Below are 18,133 nucleotides of genomic sequence, written 5' to 3'. Positions count from 1 at the left end.
TTCAATGTAAGCATAAAGCAATGCGTTCTGGAAAGCCTTCACATATGCAGTGGCAGGTCCTGAACTGGCAGTGATTTTCCAAGGAAAGATCTTGCGGTCATGGTTGCTCGCTCAATGAAAGCATTTACATCAAAGCTGAATGCACACCATTAAAGCACATTTAATGCTACAGTTCCCGGCGCTCTTAACAAACATCAACTCCCAAGATTCTTGGGAGGGGGAAAAGTGCTTAAAATGTGTTTTAAGTGCGTGATGTGGGCGCAGTCTCAGTGTGCACACGGCGCGGGGGGGGGGAGAGGCAAATTTAATGAGAAGGCTGTTAAAGAGAACTGGAAAAGGTGTAGGAAGGTATACACAACAATAATGCAGCTTTAGAAGAAGAAGATATGAATAGCATATAAGACTACTTAATAAAATGTGTTGTGTGAAGAAAAGAATGTATAGAGAGAATCATCTCCTTCACAGGACTCATAATTTGATTAAGTTATGTCAGTGTAACGTGCCCCACATAGGCACACGCGGGGCGGCGAGCAAGCTCCCTCCCACATCCCATCACTGCTCGCTTCGGCCGGCCTACTGGGCTGTCGCAGGCGGAAGGCCTGCGCATGCGCGAGGTTTTCGCGCCTTCGGGATTCCCTTCACGCCTTCCTCCTCCCGGGGCCTTGAGAGCGCGGGAAGCGGCAGCGCGAGACCGGCGTTGAGCCTGGTAGGTATTGCGCTTGCCAAGGCAGTCATGCAGATCATCCTTTATTATCCTTTTTAAAAGTTGCCTGTGGGATTGTGGCATTGTGCAAAATGCATGAATAAATCTTTCATGGAAATGGGCAGTGACACAAATCCGTAGTCATCCAGGAGGTTCTGTAAAGCAGGCAGCAGTTGGGCTTGTTTGGGCGGACAGTCTCTTCCCATACTATGAAAGAAAATGGATAGTCAGCACAAGGAAAGCCAAGGCCAGGTGAAATAAGGATCACCTGGGAAATACAGAGAACTGGACTATCAGGAAATTATTGAAATCCTAATCACAAAGAGTTTGAACAGTGTCCCACATAACCTTTGTGGAGCTTTAAATAGATTTTATTTTATTTTATTTTATTTATTGCAATGCATTGCATTGCAAACCACTCTGTGGGGATTTCTTTATCCCGAAAGGCAGCCTAAATACTTTAATAAATAATAAATCAATTCATTATAAATGAAATTGAATTTAGATTCACAGTATAAGCACAATTTAAATCAGACTCATGCCAGCTACATTACTGCCCTGGAGATGTTTGGGTTGAAAGGCAGAATACTAATTCAATTAACAACGCCAACATCAACCTTTTTACAGGCATATGTCAAGGGCTCAGCACCTCCTTTTAAGTATTTGAATCCGTTACGTTTACATGGATATTTCCCCAGCTTCTAATAACATTTGCTCTCTTCTCTCATAGGATTTTCTCATAGGATTTACTTTCTTTGTGTTTATTTGATTCCTATTAAAGAGAATTACTTTATATATAGTCAATATAGGCGCAGAGTTAATTTTTTAAACATTTTCTAATGGTGGTGTGCCTCGAGATTTTTTTCATGAAACAAGTGTGCCTTTGCCCAAAAAAGGTTGGGAAACACTGATCTAAGGAAGCAAATGAAGGAAAGAAACAGAAGATATGAATGAATGGAACGGGAAATATGAATGAATGAAACCGAATGAGCCTTGCGATATACCGTATTTTTCGCCCTATAGGACGCACTTTTTCCCCTCCAAAAATGAAGGGGAAATGTGTGTGCGTTCTATGGGGTGAATGCAGGCTTTCGCTGAAGCCTGGAGAGCAAGAGAGGTCGGTGCGCACCAACCCCTCTCGCTCTCCAGGCTTCAGGAAGCTATCCGCAAGCCTTGCAAGTTCAGGAAGCTATCCGCAAGCAAGTGGGAGTTGCTGCCGGGCTCGCAAGGCTTGCGGGCAGCAGCCTGCAGCCCGAAGCACGGGGCACCCTCCGGAGGGTGCCCCATGCTTCGCGCAGGTGTCCGCAAGCCTTGTGAGCGGGAGTTGCCGCCGGGCTCGCAAGGCTTGCGGATAGCAGCCTATTCTGGGGGCTGGGGTTGGGGGAAGCTCGGGCTTCCCCCGCCCCAGCCCTGCGGCTGGGGGGGGGATAAATTTTTTTTATTCATTTCCTCCCCCCAAAAACGAGGTGCGTCCTATGGGCCGGTGTGCCCTTTAGGGCAAAAAATATGGTACACAGAACATAACAGGAAGCAGTAGTTGTTGAGCTTTTTAAAATTCCTTTTGTTCTTTTTTATTCTGGGGGGAAGGAGATCCCTGAGGGGCCAGAGATCGACCAGGAAAGGCCCACGATCTACCAGTAGATTGTGATCTACCTGTTGGACGTGCCTGTTCTACAGCCTCGTCTGCGGAACAGGAATGTTTGGAAATCAGGCACAAAATCAATTGGGCCTTTCTCTGAAAAGAAGTGGCTTTTGTCCCAAATTTCTCAGTGTCTTTCGGCGTTGTGAACATCCACCTTTCCCCCTCAAAGAAGAACGAGGTGCCCTCTGGGAATTCCCACCTGTGTACTATCGGGTTTCCTTTTAGGGCTTCTAGTAGAGGTTTAGATTTCTCTCTCTTCTCCTGTCGCCTGGTTGGGGTTATCTTATGGATAATGATCTCATTTTCTTTTTCTTTTTCTTTTTCCCTTTATAACAGGAGTGACCAACTCCCAAGAGACTGCGATCTAAACTGGCTGTGATCTGCCCCCTTTTCTGGGATTCAGATCAAAGTGGGTGAGCTTTTTTTAGGAAGGATAGCCCTTTTTAAAAAAAAGGGATTCAGGTCTAAGTGGGTGACTTTTTTTAGGGAGGAGGAAGGCACCATTTTAAATGTTGAGCTTTTTGGGGGGAGCCAAAGTTGTTGAGCTTCTCTACAGATTTCCAGTCATAATCTACCTGTTGGACATGCCTGCTTTAGAACAACCAAATGAAATTTCTTCATCACATAGATCTTTGCTCAAATTGAGCTTTGACTTCCTCCCATCCCCCTCCCTGACTTCCAGATGTAATCACTTTTATCTGAGCATTTCTGAATTGCCCTGTTTACCATATATCCATACTTATGATCTCATTTTCATCTATTCTGAGTTTTTTCTTGCTACTAGTTTGTCATACTTTATCTCTGGTGTCCATCTATGGTTTGATGTTCCCACACAAGGCTTCCAGGAATGGTGAAGAATAAGGGACTCCTGTCATATGGGACCTGTGAAGGTTCCCGCGGCCGGCATGCAAAAATGGAATACAAACCCAGGCAAGTTGAAGCAAAGCAGCGAAGATGCTGGACCTTTATTTGAGATTTTTGCAGCAGCAGGGTCAAAAGCAGTCTCGCCAAGGAGGAAAGGATAAGACTCCAAACAGGAGACGTTTCTTACTTCTTATACAGTTTTGAACCAAGCACACATAGATTTCCATAATCCCCCCCTCCCCTTAATTCCCCATGAGACACTTCATTGGACGCAATCTTGGGTGTGATAACAGATACAAGTATCAGCTAAGAATGGGTGGAGGAAATTGTGTGTTGCAAACGTTTGCGTTTTATTCCTTCGTGCGCATCAAGGGTTTCATTGTGTTAATCTGCAAAGGCCAGGTTTTCTGGAGATGTTTCTGGGCTGGACCATGTGATGCTGATCAGATCTGCATATTGACATACTATCATCTAGGGCAGGGATGTCCAGCTCCCAAAAGACTGTGATCTACTCACAGTGTAAAAAAAAAAACTGGCAGTGATCCACCCGTTGTCATTGGATGGATCAAAGTTGTGGAGCTTTTTTGGGGAAGCAAAGGTGGTTGAGCTTTTTTTTAGGGAGCAAATGAATATATAAATTAATGGAACTGAATGAACGTTGTGAGATACACAGAACATAATCAAAAGTTGATTATATAAAACACAGTTATGGGTCCTGAATCCCCAGTCCTATATAGTGGAACTTAATCTGATGGCCCACTTTTTGGCTAGGAAACAAAAGTGGCTGAGCTTTTTGGGAGAAGCCAAAGTGATCTACCTGTTGGACGTGCCTGACCTAGGGCATTGCTAGAGAAACTAAGGCCTGGGGGCTGGATCCGGCCCAATCGCCTTCTCAATCCGGCTGGCGGATGGTCTGGGAATCAGCATATTTTGACATGAGTAGAATGTGTCCTTTTATTTAAAATGCATCTCTGGGTTAATTGTGGGGCATAGGAATTTGTTCATTTCCCCCCAAAAAATATAGTCCAGCCCCCACAAGATCTGAGGCACAGTGGACCCTGCTTAAAAAGGTTGCTGACCCCTGCTTTTCATTGTCAAACAAATATGAAGGCATCATTGCTTGTGGAAACTGACGTTGCGAAGGGCTCAGGCCGGCCATTTCCTGGCTTTCATGGGATTTTTGATATGGAAGAGCACACAAGCATTTTGCCTCCCACCCCACCCCAGGATTCAGTTTAATACAGGCAGAGGGCCTTCTTGGTGGTGGCACCCTCTCCCATCAGATCTCAAGGAAATCAGCAAGACGTCTGAAGGCAACCCTGTTTAGACTTTTAAATGCAGGTGTTCCTGGTCAGTGAGTGACCCTTTAAGACGGCCCCAAACTCTCTCCCGATCTTTTGCTCCCCAGGAAGGAAAAGCAAAAAATTTCCGTTTCAAAAGCAGCCATGTGATTTCAGCCCTCATCTTACTGCTCACTTAGAAGTTAGTAACCTACCATACTTTTCCTTGTATAAGACTAGGGTGTTGTTGTTTTTACTAAAAAATAATGCAGAAAAGGGAGGGGTAATCTTATACCTGGGAGCAATCTCCCTCCATTTTCTTAATTTTTGAGTCCCCCAAAATAAAGGTAAAGGACCCCTGACAGTTAAGTCCAGTCCAAAATAGGGGGCATCTTATACAGTGGTACCTCTGGATGCGAACGGGATCCGTTCCGGAGCCCCATTCGCATACTGAAGCAAACACAACATGCGTCTGCGTGTGCGTGGGTCGCAATTAGCTACGTGCGCATGACGTCATTTTGAGCGTGTGCGCATGCGGAAGCGGCGAAACCCGGAAGTAACACACTCCGTTACTTCCGGGTCGCCACAGAGCACAACCCGAAAATGTTTAACCTGAAGCTACTTCAACCTGAGGTATGACTGTACATGGGGGCATGTTATACACGGAAAAAAACTAATTAGCTGTATGTGCTCAGTTATTAGCAAGTACCGTACTTTTCCGTGTAGAAGATGAGGTTCTATATAAGACTCAAAGCGCAGGCTGCTAAGACCCCTCGGTGACCACAGCGGGTAGGCAATTTGTGGCAACGCCCCCTAAAAAAAGCTCAACAATCCCCCCCCCCCAATTTTGGAAAGTTTTAGTCCCTCAAAATAGGGGGCATCTTACAGAAGGGGGAGTCTTCTAGATGGGAAAGTGCGGTATATTTGGTTGTGTGAAGCTTGAGCCGAAACATCAGCCGGCACCCACGAAGCATGGCAAGAAGGCAAGAGGTTGAACCTTTCTGTTTTTTAAAAAATGATTTAAATCAAGTCTTCCTGACTAGTGATTGAAATCCAGTCTTACTGAATATATGATTTAAATCAAATCCACCCTGGTTATCAGTAAGTACATTTGGATGTGCAAAGCTTGAGCCTAAACTTTGGCTGGCACCTGCGAAGCATGGCAAGAAAATAAGAAGATCTTTCCTTTAAAAGGGGGGGGGGATTTTAAGCAAGGTTAGCAGCAGGTAGGATGCTAAGGCAGAGCTTTTATTGAATGCACCTGTCAGATGGGGAGGGGGGAGATGCCGGGCACCTCTTAAGGATGGGGATGGGGAAGCCTAAAATGTGGGCAGGAGAGTGGGCAGGTTTTCTCCAAGCACACGGATCAAGCCCCTCCAGGGAAGAGGCGAGGCCGTGCCCCCCCCTTTGCCCCTGGCTCCGCCCCTTACAGCTTCTTGGCGCAGGTGGGGCAGTAGACTTGCTCGCTGTGGAAGACAAAGGGCTTGTTGGCCAGCGGGATGGAGCACTTCTTGCAGTTGAAGCAGTAGTCGTGCCAGGAGTGGCCTTCATGGCTGACCACGTTGGTGCCTTTCCCGAAACCTGCCGGTTCAGAGGAGGAACAGGGAGGGAAGGGTTAGAAAGGAAGGAGAAGGAAGCACACAGGTCACTTATTCAGGCATAGGCAAACTTGGCCCTCCAGCTGTCTTGGGACTACAACTCCCATTGTCCCTAGCTCACAGGACCAGTGGTCAGGGATGATGGGAATTATAACCCCAACACAGCTGGAGGGCTGAGTTTGCCTATGCCTGGAAGGAGTGGGGGGGGGTTCGGGGACGGGTAGGTGGGCTTCTCTCCAATGAGCCCCGCCCCCAGGTCTCCCAAGACTTGTGGGCTTCCTCAAACCTGGCCTACAACTCTAGCTAGCAGGACCAGCGGTCAGGGATGATGGGTGTTTTAGTCCTCAAATAGCTGGAGGGCCAAGTTTGGCCACCACTAGTCTAGATCAGGCATGGCCCAACTTGGCCCTCCAACTGTTTTCGGACTACAACCCCCATCATACCTAGCTCCCAGGACCAGTGGTCAGAGACGATGGGCGTTGTAGTCCCAAAAGAGCTGGAGGGCCGAGTTTGGGGATGCTTGACTTACTGTATTTTTCGCCCTATAGGACGCACTTTTTCCCCTCCAAAAATGAAGGGGAAATGTGTGTGCGTCCTATGGGGCAAATGCAGGCTTTCGCTGAAGCCTGGAGAGTGAGAGGGGTTGGTGCGCACCGACCCCTCTCGCTCTCCAGGCTTCGTGGACCTCTCCGCAAGCAGCGGGAGCGCTCCCGCTGCTTGCGGAGAGTTGCCTGCATGCCGAAGCCTGCGCGCGCTGAGATCAGTGCGTCCAGGCTTTGCGGACCTCTCCGCAAACAGCGGGAGCCAGCGCTGGGCTCCCACGGCTTGCAGAGAGCTGACTGTTTGGGGGCTGGGGTCGGGGGAAGCTCGAGCCTCCCCCGCCCCAGCCCCGCGCCTGGGGGGAAATAATTTTTTTCCCTCTATTTCCCCCCCCAAAAAACTAGGTGCGCCTTATGGGACGGTGTGTCCTATAGGGCGAAAAATATGGTAATTGCTTATGAGCTAGGCCAGGGATGTCCAACTCTCAAGAGACTGCAATCTACTCCCAGTATAAAAAAACTGGCAGTGATATACCCATTGACGTTGGACATATCAAAGTTGTCAAGCTTCTTTTGGGAAGCAAATGAACGAATGGAACTGAATATATGAATGAATGGAACGGAATATATATTCTGTGTATCCTATAGCAGAAGAATCTGATATATCCTATATCCCAGTGATAGCTGAACTTGGCCCTCCAGCTGTTTGGGGGCTCCAACTCCCATTGTCCCTAGCTCACAGGACCAGCAGTCAGGGACGATGGGCATTGTAGTCCCCAAACAGCTGGAGGGCCGAGTTGGGCTGCCACTGCAGTAGTCCAAGCGGGAGATAACCAGAACATGCAGCGCTCTGGGCAGAGAGATGGAGCTGCGCTGGACACAGAATGGACCTGTGCCTCCTTGGGTCCAAGATCACCCCCAGGCTGTGCAGCTGGTCCTTGCCCCATTCAGGACCAGGGAGTCCCCCACACCCGCCCACCCACAACAGGACTGCTGCCTTGCCAGGATCCAACCTCAACCTGTTAGGCGCCACCCATCCTCCAACCACCTCCAGGCACCTGTCCCAGACCCATCACTGACCCACCTGTGATGGGGTTCTTGCAACCGCTGCATTTCTTGGCCACAAAGGACTTGTAGCAATCGACGCAGTAGAATTGATCCTCCACAGCTGTGAAGCGCTGCCCTCCCAGTTTCTTGGAGCAGGTGGCACACACAAAGCACTCGGAGTGGTACGGTTGCTCCTGGTAGGCGACCCCTCCGCAGGTGATGGCCTGGCGTGGGGAAGGAAGTCAGAGGTCAAGCGCTGCTTGGACTCCTGGGGTCCTGCTTGGACCATTCGTCCAAGCCGCCCCAAACCCTGTGTCACCTGTGGAAGCTTTCTCTCTTCTGTTCTCTCTTCTGTTTAAAGCAGGGTGGACAATGATTTTTTAAATAAAAAATTATATTTGGATGGGGGGGGGTTCATTTGAATTAATTTGACGACCATTTGTATTAAAAATTTTCATTTAATTTAAATTTTATTTACGGTGGTACCTTGGTTTGCAGACGTTCTGGATTACAAACATATCAAACCCGGAAGTGCTTATCCTGGAATGTAACCTGTTTTTGGATTACAGCCCTTCCCCCTTTTTGGGGGGGGGGAATAACGAACCATTTTGGGGGGGAGACACCATTGGCAAAAGCGTGCCTCAAGTTCCAACCTGTTTTGGTTTACAGACGGACCTCTGGAACAGATTATGGTTGTAAACCAAGGTACCACTGTACATTGTACAACATAAATCCACCACAACTCAAATCAACAAATCCACCACCATTAGACATGAACATAACATAAAATAAACATAACATAAAACGTCAGAATAAAAGACTTCCTTTATCCTGTACATGGCCTCCTTGTTTACTTCTTATAAACTGTTTTCTTTATGAATTATTATTCTGATTTTTTCAATTATGACTTAAAAAAACTCACAACCTCTTTATTTTGATTTAAATGGGATTTTTATTATTATTCAAATCAGGATTTTTAAAATGAAATGCTTTGGGAAGAAAAATCTTTCTAAAGGTTTTCTATTGAAATTACATTCTAGTCCAAAGGCTATTCGTCAGGAAATAAGGATTTGTTTTTAAGTGCTAAAACCGCTTGGCAGGGGGTTGGACTCAATGGCCCTTGTGGTCTATTCCAACTCTATGATTCCATGAACTCAGTCTGTTAACAAACGTGGATCCATATGCTATCACGTTACTGTTTTAGTGATATAAATGGTTTAAATTGTTATGAAGGAAATGGTTTTTCTCCTTCCAATCAAATACAGCAGAAAAATTGTCCAAATAGAAACAGTTAACTTATGAAACCTCACCATCATTTCATCATTATCTGTCAATGTATTTCTCATAGTAGAACCAAATCAGTCATATTTTATTTAACTGTAAAAACTCCTCTGAGAATTTATGATTCCAAAAATGAAACCTCCCTCTGGTTGTCAATATTAGGAGGATGCAAGCAAGGCTGAACCTTTCTGAAAAAAAGGTTTTTAATCAAGCCTTAATGATGAGTGATTTAAATCAAAAGGGCCAGAGGGCCAACCAGAGTTGTTAAGCTTTTTTTTAGGATTGAAGTTGCTGAGCTTTTTTTAGGATTTTACCCCAGGACCTATACTGCCACGGGGGCCAGATGAAATCCACTGGTGGGCCAGATTAGGCCCCCAAAACGGACTTTGGACATCCCTAACCCCTATACCTAGGGTGGCCAACTCCCAAGAGACTGCAACCCACTCACATTTAAAAACTGGCAGTGATCTACCCCTTTTTGGGGGTGCAGGGCAAAGATGTTGACCTTGTTGAGCTTCTTTAGGGAGAGCCAGTGATCTACCACAGATGTCCAGTGATCTACTGGTAGATCATGATTTACCTGTTGGACATGCCTGCTATCCCTATCCCTATCTTTAACCCCTATGAGTGCTGCAACCCCATCGCCGCTTTGGACTGGACTGAACCTTCCAGGAGTCCCTTGACCCTGACCTTATCTCCACCATATGTCCTCCGTTAAGAACTGCACCAAGAGAGGCCGTGGTGAAAGAAGAGTGGGTGCATTGGTCGGCATAAGTGCCTTTTTGCGCACCTTCCGAACTGGCGGAGGAAACTGTGATAATGAGCACAGCTCCGAGACCTTTGGGGGAAAGCCGGGATCCAAATGGGATCCAGGTAAGCTGGGGGAGGGTGGGTCGGCACAACTTACCTGCTTGCACTTCACACAGGTCTTGGCAAATTTCTGCTCATGGCAGGAGGTGCAGTAAATCTCGTCGTCCTTGGGGAAGAAGCTGGCTGTGCCAATCACCTGCTTGCAGTGGCTGCAGGTGAAGCACTCCTTGTGCCAGACAGTCTTCTTGTATTCCACATTCTGGTCGCCTGCAAAGAGGGAGGGAAAGAGATGACGCTCACTGCCAGATTGATGCAATTTGTGGCACTGAGAAAATTGTGATTCACGAATAGCAAGCTGAAAGGAATAATAATAATAATAATAATAATAATAATAATAATAATAATAATTTATTACTTACAGCCCACCCATCCGGATGGGTTTCCCCAGCCACTCTGGGTGGCTCCCAATCAATTATTAAATATGCAAGATTAGGGATAGGGGTTAGGGATAGGAATAGGGGTTAAGGATAGGGGGCTAGAAACAGGAGTTAGGGATAGGGGTTAGGGATAGGAACAACTTTGAACTGAACCCCCCCCCCAAAAAAGGGGGGTAGATCACTGCCAGTTTTTTTATACTGGGAGTGGATCGCAATCTCTTGAGAGTTGGACGTCCCTGCAATACAGCATCAAACATTAAAAGTTTTCCCTCAACAGGGCTGCCTTCAGATGTCTTTTAAAAGTAAGATAGTTGATTATTTCCTTGATATCTGAAGGGTGGGTGCCACCACCAAGAAGGCTCTCTGCCTGGTTCCCTGTAACCTCACCTCTCGCAGTGATGAAACACAGTGGTCTAAATCTCTTGGACTCTAAAATTGGAAAGGGGACAACATCCCCTCAGTAGAAGATTGGTTAAACAAATTGTGTGAACTCATCAAGTTGGCTAAACAAATTATGTGAATTCATAGAGTTGGCTAAATGACCGCAACCATGAGATTTCCATTGGAACCGAAACTTCAGAAGGAACGGAACTAGTTTGGAAGAATGACCAAACATTGATCCAAAACAAATGGATTGATATGCGTGGGCTAACTTCGTAAAGGAGTGGGAAAATTATTGTCAGATTGCCCTGGGGGCCAAAGTAACTAATATATATATTAGGGTGATTCATAAAAAAAGTCTGGTCTTACTACACTAGGAATTATATAGATATATCTGAAATTTTATGTATATCAGTTAATATCTTGACCCTGCTCCACTGAAAAGCATTGGGTGTTCAGTAGGACGGTTTATAAAAAAAACTCTATTTTGAAAATGCCTGCTCCCAAGTTCTTATCTTACTACACTAGGGATTATATAGCTATAGCTGAAATTTCATGCATATCATTTAATATCTTGACCCTCCTCCATGAAAATAGCTGTTTACTTGGCCATTTTCCTACGTTGTGAAGGCTGAAATGTCAATTCAGCAGAGCAGGGTCAAGATATTAACTGATATGCATGAAATTTCAGAGATAACTATATAACCCCTTGTGTAGTAAGATAAGACCTTTGGAACAGGCATTTTAAGAAAAAGGTTTTTTATGAACTGCCCATATTTCTAACAGATTCAAGTAGGTAGGCATGTTGGTCTGCCATCGTCAAAATATACCAAAACCATTCTTTAAAAAGATAGTTCAAAAGACTTTTCTTAAAAATCTAAAAACTTCCTTAAAAGAATCAAGTCTTCCAAAAAGTGATATGATCTAAGAAAGTCTTTCAAAGAATTCTTCCAAAAGAATAAAAAGCAGCACCTTAGAGACCAACTGAGTGGTTTTAGGTATAAGCTTTTGCATGTATGCACACTTCTTCAGATACACACACAATGACAAGTTCAAAATGTATTAAAGGATGTCGTGTTGTCAGAGTATCAGACGGAGTGTGTATTACACACAAAACCTCATACCTTGAAAGCTTATATTTAGTTGATCTTTAAGGTGCCACTGGAATTATTAAAGATTTTTTCATCTTGTTATTTATTATCACACACACACACACACACACACACACAATGACAAGTTCAAAATGTATGAAAGGTTGCCATGTGACAGAGGGAATTCACAGAAACAGAATGAGAGAGGAAATGGGGAAGAAGAAGAAGAGTTTGGATTTGATATCCCGCCTTTCACTCCCCTTCAGGAGTCTCAAAGCGGCTAACATTCTCCTTTCCCTTCCTCCCCCACAACAGACACTCTGTGAGGTGAGTGGGGCTGAGAGACTTCACAGAAGTATGACTGGCCCAAGGTCACCCAGCAGCTGCGTGTGGAGGAGCGGAGACGCGAACCCGGTTACCCAGATTACGTGACTACCGCTCTTAACCACTACACTACACTGGGGATTTTTATCAATGTCATAATTGACACTAGATTCTGCAATACAATGAAATGAAATAAAGATGAAAATAAAAAATAAGAATAATGAATCTCTTGGACTATAGTACATGGATTATAGTGTGGTGGGGCTGGCAAAAAGCATGCGTGCTCTTCCAGGTCAAAAATCCCATGTCAACCAGAAAGCCGGGAAACAGTTTGCAACTCCACTTTCAACAAGCAATGATGCCTGAATGTTTGTTTGACAATGAAAAGGAAACCGAACCGTTATTGCAGAATATTCTGCTACCAGAGATTCGGTGGGAACCCTCTGTTTCCACTTTTAAATACTGGCTGAAAACTCCTCTATTCCAACAGACAAAGAAGAATACCTATTTCCACAATAGCTACCTGATTTCTGGTTTTGATTATTTATATGGTTCTTGCAGTTTGGATTTGTTAAGAGCTGCCTCTACCTGTTATGAAAGAATAAATACCATATTTCCCCATCTATAAGATGGCCCCATGCATAAGATGTCCCCTATTTGGGGGGGACTCATATTGAAGAAAATGGGGTGGGGTGGGGTAGATGGATCTTAGTATAAGACGCCATCTCATTTTTGACATTATTTTTAAGGGGGGGGACCTAGTCTTATACACGGGGAAATGTGGTAATTTTGATCAAGCTAGAACAGGCATTGGTAAACTCAGCCCTCCAGATGTTTTGGGACTACAACTCCCATCATCCCTAGCTAACAGGACCAGTAGTCAGGGAGGATGGGAGTTGTACTCCCCAAACATCTGGTGCGCAGCCTGGGAGTCATTTTGGACTCACAGCTGTCCATGGAGGCACAGGTCAATTCTGTGTCCAGGGCAGCTGTTTACCAACTCCATCTGGTACGCAGGCTGAGACCCTATCTGCCCGCGGACTGCCTCGCCAGAGTGGTGCATGCTCTAGTTATCTCCCGCTTGGACTACTGCAATGCGCTCTACGTGGGGCTACCTTTGAAGGTGACTACAACTAATCCAAAATGCGGCAGCCAGACTGGGGACTGGGAGCGGCTTCCAAGACCACATAACTCCGGTCCTGAAAGACCTACATTTCTCCTGGGACATTTCCAGGCACAATTCAAAGGGTAGATGCTGACCTTGAAAGCCCTAAATGGCCTTGGCCCAGTATCCCTGAAGGAGTGCCTCCACCCCGGACACTGGGGTCCCTCTCCCAAGATCCTTTTGGCGGTTCCCTCCCTGCGAGAAGCAAGGTTACAAGGATCCAGGCAGAGGGCCGCCTTGGTGGTGGCGCCCACCCTGTGGAACACCCTCCCAGCTGATGTCAAGGCAATAAGCAGCTATCTGACTTTTAGAAGACATCTGAAGGCAGCCCTGTTTAGGGAAGTTTTTAATATTTAATGCTGTATTGTTTTTAACACTCAATTGGGAGCCGCCCGGAGTGGCTGGGGAAACTCAGCCAGATGGGTGGGGTATAAATAAATAATAATAATAATAATTATTATTATTATTATTATGGCGCTGGACGGGTCTTTGCACCCTGGCAACATAGGCGCCGACTCCATGGGGCTTGAGGGGGCCCGAGCCCCCTCAATAATTCGTTTGGGGGGGCTCAGCCCCCCCAATAATCTCGAGCGCGGCGAGATAATCTTGAGGCTCTGCCTGTTGACGCTTGGCGCGTCCGCGGCTTTTATAGGGCACCGGCGCGGCGGGGGGCGCCGGGTCGGGGGAGGGGGGCGGCCGGCCTGTCTCCTTGGCAACCCCATTGAGCAGCGCCGGCTCCCCCGGGAGGACCATCCCCCCGCGCCGCCGATCGCCAACACCGCCGACGCTGTGGCTGCCCGAGCCCGAGCCTGAGCCTGAGCCCGACCCGGAGCCCGAGCCCGAGCCCGAGCCCGAGCCCGCCAGTCAGTCAGGAAGGAAGGAGAAATGGGGAGGGAGACGAGGGAGGAAAATTGCGCGCAGGGTGAAGAAAGGAGAAGGGCGAACGAGACGAGCTTCCAACCCAAAAAAGGGCTGGAAGACTGGGAGGATGCAGGATCGGGAAAGAAAGCGACGCCTTCCCCGCCCGCGACGTCGCCCGCTTGTCATTGGCAGCGCAGCGGGCGCCCAGAGGGGCTGGGCACCGGCGCAGGGCCGCTCCGCAGCCGCGGAGGACAGCTGCGCGGCTAGCAAGGTGTGCCGCGTAGAGCGCGGCCCTTGTGTGGCCCGGTGGCCAGGCAAGCTCGGGCGGGGACCCCCATGCGAATCTAAGACGGGAGAAGAGGGCAGAGCAAAGGGGGTCCCTTCCCCAACCTCCGGCTCTGAGACTTCCCTGCGCCCCAGAAAAGCGAAAGGATTTTCTCTCTTTTTTATATATATAAATATTTTATTAAGGTTTCAAATACAAAGTTAGAAACATACACTGAAGAAAAAAGTAAAAGAACAAGAAAAAGAAAAAAAGAAAAAGAAGAAAAGAAAACCAACCATTCAACACATTTTTTATATAACTAACTGGACTTCCTCGCATCTCCCTTACCCTGCATTCTTTATAATAAAGATATCAGCAAATTATTACCTTGTTTCGTACCTTATTTTGTACTTTTCAAATACTATACCTCTAAATTTAACATACTTTTCATCAGTTACTTATATCTTAAATTAAACATAGTATTACCTTAGATTTTGACCTTTTCTTACTTAAAATATAATTTCCTGTTTCCCAAATCTAATTGCTGAAGCTATAGTTTCCGAATCGTGTAAATTTTTAACATTCATACAACTTATATTGTTTTTGTAAATAGTCCTTAAATTTTTCCCAGTCCTCTTCCGTTGTTTCTTCTCCCAAATCTCGGATTCTGCCAGTCATTTCAGCCAGTTCCATGTAGTCCATCAATTGCGTCTGCCACTCTTCCAGTGTGGGCAAATCTTGTGTCTTCCAATATTTTGCGATAAGTATTCTTGCTGCTGTAGTTGCATACATAAAGAAAGTTCTATCCTTCTTTAACACTTTCTGGCCAACAATGCCCAAGAGGAAGGCCTCTGGTTTCTTGGGAAAGGTATACTTAAATACCTTTTTTAACTCATTATAGATCATTTCCCAGAAGGCCTTCACTTTTGGACAAGTCCACCAGAGGTGAAAGAATGTCCCTTCAGCCTCCTTACATTTCCAACATTTATTATCAGACAGGTGATATATTTTTGCAAGCTTGACTGGGGTCATGTACCACCTATAAATCATTTTCATAATATTTTCCATCAAGGCATTACATGCCGTGAATTTCTTTCCGGTGGTCCATAACCTTTCCCAGTCCTCAAACATGATGTTATACCCAATATCCTGAGCCCATTTTATCATGGCTGATTTGACTGTCTCATCTTGAGTGATTTTCTCTTCAACCTGCCCTCCATCCTCTTGCGGAAAACTCTTTGCCTGCCCTGCCCGTATCTCGTTTTTGCTTTTTAATTCCACACACGCACCCTTCGGACTTCGTGGCAATCGGGCGCGCGGGTGCGTTTCCTAAGAGAGTGAGGACCCCCGCCTCCTCCCCACCTGCTCCCTCACCAGCCAGCCAGCCAGCCAGCCGCACGCCCTAGCCGGAGAGTCCCGGCCGTCCCCGTCGCGCAATCGGCTGGATCTCCCTTCAGCAGGCCGTGCTCACAACTCGGCCCAGGGACCCGCAGCAGCGGATCTCCGGCCCAGCTGAAGAATCCGGCAACAAGCCCCCTCCTCCCCAATCGCTCCGCCGAAATACGCTCCAAAACCCCCCAGATAGGCCGCCGGCCGCCAAGTCTTGTGGCGCCCTGAGCGAGGGTCTCTCCCCAACACCGCCACCTCGAACTGCGTTCTCCCGGCTACCCGAGCGAACCAGCGGCAGGACCCCGGTATGGGCCCCCCCAATATTTTTTATAAGTCGGCGCCCCTGCCTGGCAATGTGTATGCGCAAGACAGCTCTGGTTTTGTGCGCAACATTAAAAATGAATTCGTGTTACGTAAGTATTTTGGTAAAAGAAATGTTCCATAAGCCTGCTGGCCGCCTCATGACAAGGCTCCATAGTCGAGTGGGGCAAGAAGCAAAGGGGTGCAAGGCAGCTGAGGGGAGTCCTACCTGCCACGATGGGCTTCTGGCAGCCCTTGCAGTGGGGGGCCTGATCCATGGTGCACTTGTTGCACCACACTTTGTTGTGCTCCTTCAGCATGAAGGGCTCGTTGACCAGAGACGTGGAGCACTTGAAGCAGCGGAAGCAGTTCTCGTGCCAGTAGCGGTTCTTGAAATGCAGCTCCTGGAGGGAGGGGGGAGGGGGGAAGGCAGCAGAATTGAGGTTGAATCCTGACAACACAGAAGTCCTGTTGTGGGGGGGACAGGTGGGGGGACTCCCTGGTCCTGATCAATCAATCTATCATCTATCTATCTGTCTGGCAGCCTTAGCTTACTGAGCTTCTGTTCCAATTTCTCTGCACGTTTCCCCTCCTCTACTCGATGATTTTCACTGTTTCCCTTTTAAAGGCAAGAGCGTGTAACTAGAGAAACCGGCCAGGTAAGTTTTGCACGTTCATGTTTTTGTTTTTTTTTTAGCAAGGCTCTCCAATGCTGCCATCTATTGGTTCTTATCCGGCAGTTCCCGGTCCAATTTTTTCCATCTCTCTTTATGGGGGTGGGGAGGTGGGATAACAGTCACGAGGAGGCCGTGTCATATTCAGGCATGTCCCAACTCCCAAGAATACTGTGCCACTGTATTCTGCTCTGGTCAGACCTCACCTGGAGTACTGTGTCCAGTTCTGGGCACCACAGTTCAAGAAGGACACTGACAAACTGGAACGTGTCCAGAGGAGGGCAACCAAAATGGTCAAAGGCCTGGAAACGATGCCTTATGAGGAACGGCTAAGGGAGCTGGGCATGTTTAGCCTGGAGAAGAGGAGGTTAAGGGGTGATATGATAGCCATGTTCAAATATATAAAAGGATGTCACATAGAGGAGGGAGAAAGGTTGTTTTCTGCTGCTCCAGAGAAGCGGACACGGAGCAGTGGATCCAAACTACAAGAAAGAAGATTCCACCTAAACATTAGGAAGAACTTCCTGACAGCAAGAGCTGTTTGACAGTGGAATTTGCTGCCAAGGAGTGTGGTGGAGTCTCCTACTTTGGAGGTCTTTAAGCAGAGGCTTGACAACCATATGTCAGGAGTGCTCTGATGGTGTTTCCTGCTTGGCAGGGGGTTGGACTCGATGGCCCTTGTGGTCTCTTCCAACTCTATGATTCTATGATTCTACTCCCAGTATAAAAAAACTGGCAGTGATCTACCCGTTGTCATTGGAGGGAGGGGGGAGTGCATGGGGTGGGTATATTGCCCAAAGTTGTTGAGCTTTTCTGCGGGGGGGGGGGATTGCACCGATTTTTTTTAAGCTCCCCCCCCCCCGTAACTATTTGTACACGATCAGAATCCGGCGATCTACCAGGATCGGCCGGGGATCTACCGGTAGATGGCAAGTGAGAAGCTAGTCTTGAGCCAACCGCTGTTGTTCAAAATGGGGGTGCACTCTGATTGGCAAAGGGACTTGCTAGCTCAAGTTAGGAAGAAATATATAAAAGATAATCATAATTCATAATGAAAAAATAAATATGTAAAAACATATATTTATTTATGGCATAGTCGAAATAAATTAGAAAATTAGCACCTTAGAGGACAACTCAGTTTGTCCTGGGTAGAAGCTTTCGTGTGCAGGCACACTTCTTCAGATACCTTTTTTATTTTTTATTTTTTCCATCAGGCAGATATTTTAGTTCCAAAAAGGTTTGCTGCAGATCTCTTAGGGGAGCATCCCTGTCTGTAGAGCTGGAACAGAGCCTGGCTATACACAATGGATTGTTTGGTATGTTTGGGGTGGTGGCCAGAAGCATGTAGATATGTTTGCAGTTGTTTGGTTTCCGGCCTCAGGTGGTGTCTATGTGCCCATCCTGTCTTTTTATAGTAGTGTCCAGACAATGCATTTATTGCATAGATTGGTTCCTTGTTAGCTTGATGGTGGGGCGAAAGCC

At 46.8% G+C, this 18,133-nt stretch overlaps 1 protein-coding gene across 3 annotated transcripts in view; it reads right to left on the bottom strand.

Moving 5' to 3' along the window:
* Positions 1–3,280: 3,280 nt before the first annotated feature.
* Positions 3,281–18,133, bottom strand: part of FHL1 (four and a half LIM domains 1) — a 67,980-nt gene continuing 53,127 nt past the window's right edge. For all 3 annotated transcript variants that reach the window (XM_081180542.1, XM_081180541.1, XM_081180540.1), the window contains exons 3-6: positions 16,207–16,381; positions 9,862–10,031; positions 7,711–7,897; positions 3,281–6,070 (exon numbers count right to left, since the gene is read on the bottom strand). In XM_081180542.1, the coding sequence (XP_081036668.1) occupies positions 5,916–6,070; positions 7,711–7,897; positions 9,862–10,031; positions 16,207–16,381 (687 nt within the window). In that variant the 3' untranslated portion in view covers positions 3,281–5,915. The remainder of the gene's footprint in view (positions 6,071–7,710; positions 7,898–9,861; positions 10,032–16,206; positions 16,382–18,133) is intronic.

This window comes from Podarcis bocagei (genome assembly GCF_964188305.1).
Source record: "Podarcis bocagei genome assembly, chromosome: Z".
NCBI lineage: Eukaryota > Metazoa > Chordata > Lepidosauria > Squamata > Lacertidae > Podarcis > Podarcis bocagei.
This window is presented reverse-complemented; position numbering and strand designations above follow the sequence as displayed.